This window comes from Ictalurus punctatus, chromosome 29 (assembly GCF_001660625.3).
Source record: "Ictalurus punctatus breed USDA103 chromosome 29, Coco_2.0, whole genome shotgun sequence".
NCBI classification, from domain to species: domain Eukaryota; kingdom Metazoa; phylum Chordata; class Actinopteri; order Siluriformes; family Ictaluridae; genus Ictalurus; species Ictalurus punctatus.
In genome coordinates, this window is record NC_030444.2 from 13,451,062 (window position 1) to 13,455,186 (window position 4,125).

A 4,125-nucleotide genomic window follows, 5' to 3' on the forward strand; every position below is an offset into this window, starting at 1 on the left:
GTCATTTCATAGATACTCCACGGGCCACGGTAGATCCCGTGGGCAGAGTTTTGCGAACAATTGTGGTGAATGGTCTTAAGAAGTAAAAACAAAACAGAGCAAAAAAACACATTTGTTCAAAATGTTGAACCTACCTAGCCATTATAGGTTCAACTCCAAGCTAATCTTGGAGGGAAAACACCCCTGTTGAAAACAAACAAACAAACAAAACAGAAACCCTCACTGAATTTGTAAAGTTTTTATTGGCTATAATGGGAATTGTATTGGTTTTAATGGAAACTGTAATGGTCCCTGTGGGTCTCTACTGGTCATTTGTTTCCTTCTGTTGGTGGCATGGCATGTCTAGTGGATCCCATTAAGGACCTACGGTCTTATGTCCTACAAAATCGTTTGGTAATGGTTTTAATGGTTAACAGCTGATCGTTTGTACTGGGATCTCTAGTGGAAACCTTTAGAATTTCTGTGATGGTTTCTATTTGGGGTTTTTTTTCAGCAGGGAGTGATTTTACCCAATGCACATTTAAAACTCAATCAAATCACTGTTTGTGTTAATAACGTTAACAAGAATATTTTCATGCTAATTCGAACATTAAACATGAACAGAATATGGACGTCATGTTGTAGTCCACAAGATGGCGGTGTTACCCCACAACACTGCGCACTGACATGCACAACTTTGAAGAACACTAACGTCTCGAAATCATCTTAAAATGTTATTAAATCAACGTTACATCTATTGTAGCTTTATATTTAACCCAGTTCTATATGAACGTGTGTTTATTTCGCTGCTAAATCAGATGTAAAGTCACTCATACCACCAAAGTACTAGTTATTTTCAACTATAATTATTCAAATGAGTTCATATTTCTATTGTCACAGGCAGGGTAGTGGTTAATCACCTCACACCCGTCATAATATAGAAAACAAAAGTTTAAAAATCATCTTCAAAGTTCTCTAAACACTGCAGTGAGGAACACGGCTGCTGTAATTACTCTCTGGGGCCACAGGGGGGCAGCAGCGCCATTCTGACTCTCTGTACATACACTGTATATCGTATGTAAAATATAAAAGAATGATTATGTGATCACTAAGTAAAGTGATCGGGATGTGTGCTGCACCAAAAGGGAAACCACACCGTACAAGGAAGGAACATTTTTATTTAAAGATCAGTAAGATAATGTGCTCATCAGTGTACAAGCACCGTCCTTACAATACACACCATCATCATAGTTACCATCGTCACCATCATATCATTACTATCTGAATAACCATCATCATCATCATCATCATCATCATTAGACATGTGCCGATAATCTGTAACAGAATAATATCTTGATAATCAAACAGAATATTATTACGCTATCGTAGACTCGTCTACCAGGTAGGCAGCGTTTGTCGTCGAGTTTTTTTGTTTTTCGTGCTATGACAGTTTTTCTCACTCAGAAGGCAGCGTCACGCATGCACTGTTTTAAGCTAACCGTTTAGCAGCTGACATTTTCTGTACGGTTTTGATTAAGGGTTATACTTGTGTTTGCAGACCACAAGAATTCGTTCCCAATCCAAGCGTTTCTAATTAGCTAGCTTGAGCTACATATCTAGCAAGCATGTGGTATTAGCTTACTTATCACTATAAGAGATAACTGTTAGGTGGCGAACCAGCAGGTTTTATTAGCCAGTTCCCTCTTAGGTATGAGGTAACAGTTCAGAACTTTTAGTTAGTTAGTCGGCTAACTAGTTATCTGAGCCCGTTCATTCATCCCTACAGAAGCTAATCCTGTTTAGCCGTGTTAGCACCTAGGCTGAGAAGTCAGTAAAGGATTGTAAATTTCTAAAGCTCACATGCACAGTGTGCTAAGAAGGCCGTATATTGTAGTTTTAATCTCTAGAACTTTCAGACAACTTTTGCAGAGTAGCCTATTCGTTTGTCAAATCCATTTTTGTCATAGCATTAGCATTATTGTGATACTGTGTTTTTGTTTTGTTTTTTTAGACACGCGTTACTGAGTTAACTTAAAAACTTTTAGAGAGCTAACTATATTAGCTAGATCCCTCTTTGCTACAAGAGGAAAATCTGCTTAAAAATGTTAGCCAGCTAATTAGGTAAGCTAGTTCATTCGCAAACAGAAGCTAACTGTTTACAAAGCCTAGCTAAGAATCGTGTTATATCAGGAGGATGTAAGACTGCGGCCTGCCCAGGAAATCGGTGTATTTTCTGACTGTCGCGTTTGCTTAATTGTAATATGACCGGTTTGTTAGTTTTTCCTGTAGTTTTAGTATTATTCTGATGTTTCACACTTCTGAGTGAATCAAATACAGTAATATGAAAAACTGAATCCTGATACGATACGTACGATGCAAGAATCCTCGTTTATTTATTGTATATGTTGTTTTAAATTAATTGTAAATCATTTTTAAATATTCAAATGACTCAATTCTCACCAAGAACGTCGAAATGCACAAACTGGCAACGGAAGGCGATTATCGCGATACGGAAACGGTGATATCGGCACACGTCTAATCATGGCGCAAAGTCTACGATACCAGTTTAGCAGCAACGTGTTAACAGGAGGGAGGAAGTGGGCGGGGTTAAAGTATCGTTTAGATAAAAAATACTCACAGCTTTTTACGTTCTAGTTAAATCGAGTTTTATAAGGAGAAACATCTTAAGAGGCACTTAGAGCGCCTCCTAGTGGAGCTAGCGTTACTCGGTCACTACATATTGCGTGTTTTAGGTCGAATACACGAGGAGGGGGATGGGCTACGCGGTTCTTCGCTAATAGGAAAGTCCATCTCTGACACCGTACAAAGTTTTAAGGACAAAAATATACACTTCACATTTTGAAGGTTTGAAACACCACTAAAGGTTTTATATAAACATGACTTACGTCTCGTTGGTCGAATCAACCACCGTTAGTTGTTCTACGTTACAGCACGCTAATATGTGTGTGTGTCTGTGTGTGTGTGTGTGTGTGTAAGCTACGCTGTTAACAGGACAAATATAAATTATTATAGGTTTATATAGGATGTATCTCTGTGGATAAAAGCAGGGAAGTACTGTGAAGGAGTGGTTCAGACAATAAATACACAGGGTTCACACAGTGTGTGTGTGTGTGTGTGTGTGTGTGTGTGTGTGTGTGTGTGTCATAATGTTTTTGACTGACAGGAGTCTCTGGGTCAACAAAAATAATCAATTAATAATTAACTTCCTGGCAAACTTTGCTACTTAACGTTAGATAGCTACCGCGGTTAGCTGGCTAACATTAGCTCTGTGCTAATTTTCTACTGTGTAACTAAAACCAGTCATTCATGCTAAGCACTAATACTAGTGTTGGCTGATCAGATTTAACCTTTGTTGGTCCAGGGATACCTGTCACGTGGCAAAACCAGGTGTGTGTGTGTGTGTGTGTGTGTGTGCGTGTGTGTGTGTGTTGGCGGTACTATTTCTCCCCATGTTGAAAAAGTGAGTTAGTCCAAAAACCCGTCCGGAGAAGCAGACTGCTCTCCGCTCTTCACTGAGGTGTTGTTGAGTAAAATTAGAACAATAAAATAAAATTAAAAATTTAAAAAAAAAAAAAAAAAAAAAAAAAAAAATTTGAATAGGTAAACAAAAAAATAAAATAAAATCACAGTTCTTTCAGGACTGCAAATGAAAAACAAACAAAATAAATCTAAAATCTATACTTTTTTTGTCCTTGATAATAAAAAATAGGTTTTTTTTTTTGTTGTTCTGTATCTTACAATAATCCATCTTCTCTTCGGAGGGAAGCGATCATCAGTCCGAAACGGAGAATATGTGAACATTTATATAAAAACGTGGAGAAACAGACGAGAGGAGAGGACAGGAAGTGGAGGGAGGGAAGATGAGGAGGAGGAGGACGACGACAGAAAGTGTGGGCGGGGAAGGGGCGGGGTCTGTTTATCTCTCTCTCTCTCTCTCTCTCTCTCTGTTTTAGGATGGACACTTCGTACAGCCACATTTGACCACTTTCTCCACTTCCTGGATGAACGAGGAGCCGTCCGTGCACTGGAACGTGTACTTCCTGGATTTGGTGCGGAGGGCGGAGCAACACGAGTCCCCGCCCCCGCAGCTTCCTGCGCATTCTAAGCGTGAGATTTTCTCCGTGG

At 39.1% G+C, this 4,125-nt stretch overlaps 1 protein-coding gene across 3 annotated transcripts in view; it reads right to left on the minus strand.

The window, feature by feature from the left end:
• Window positions 1–1,137: 1,137 nt before the first annotated feature.
• slit2 (slit homolog 2 (Drosophila)) overlaps window positions 1,138–4,125 on the minus strand; it is a 73,934-nt gene continuing 70,946 nt past the window's right edge. For all 3 annotated transcript variants that reach the window (XM_053677682.1, XM_053677683.1, XM_053677681.1), the window contains one exon: window positions 1,138–4,125. This exon is cut by the window's right edge and continues 69 nt beyond it. In XM_053677682.1, the coding sequence (XP_053533657.1) occupies window positions 3,950–4,125 (176 nt within the window). In that variant the 3' untranslated portion in view covers window positions 1,138–3,949.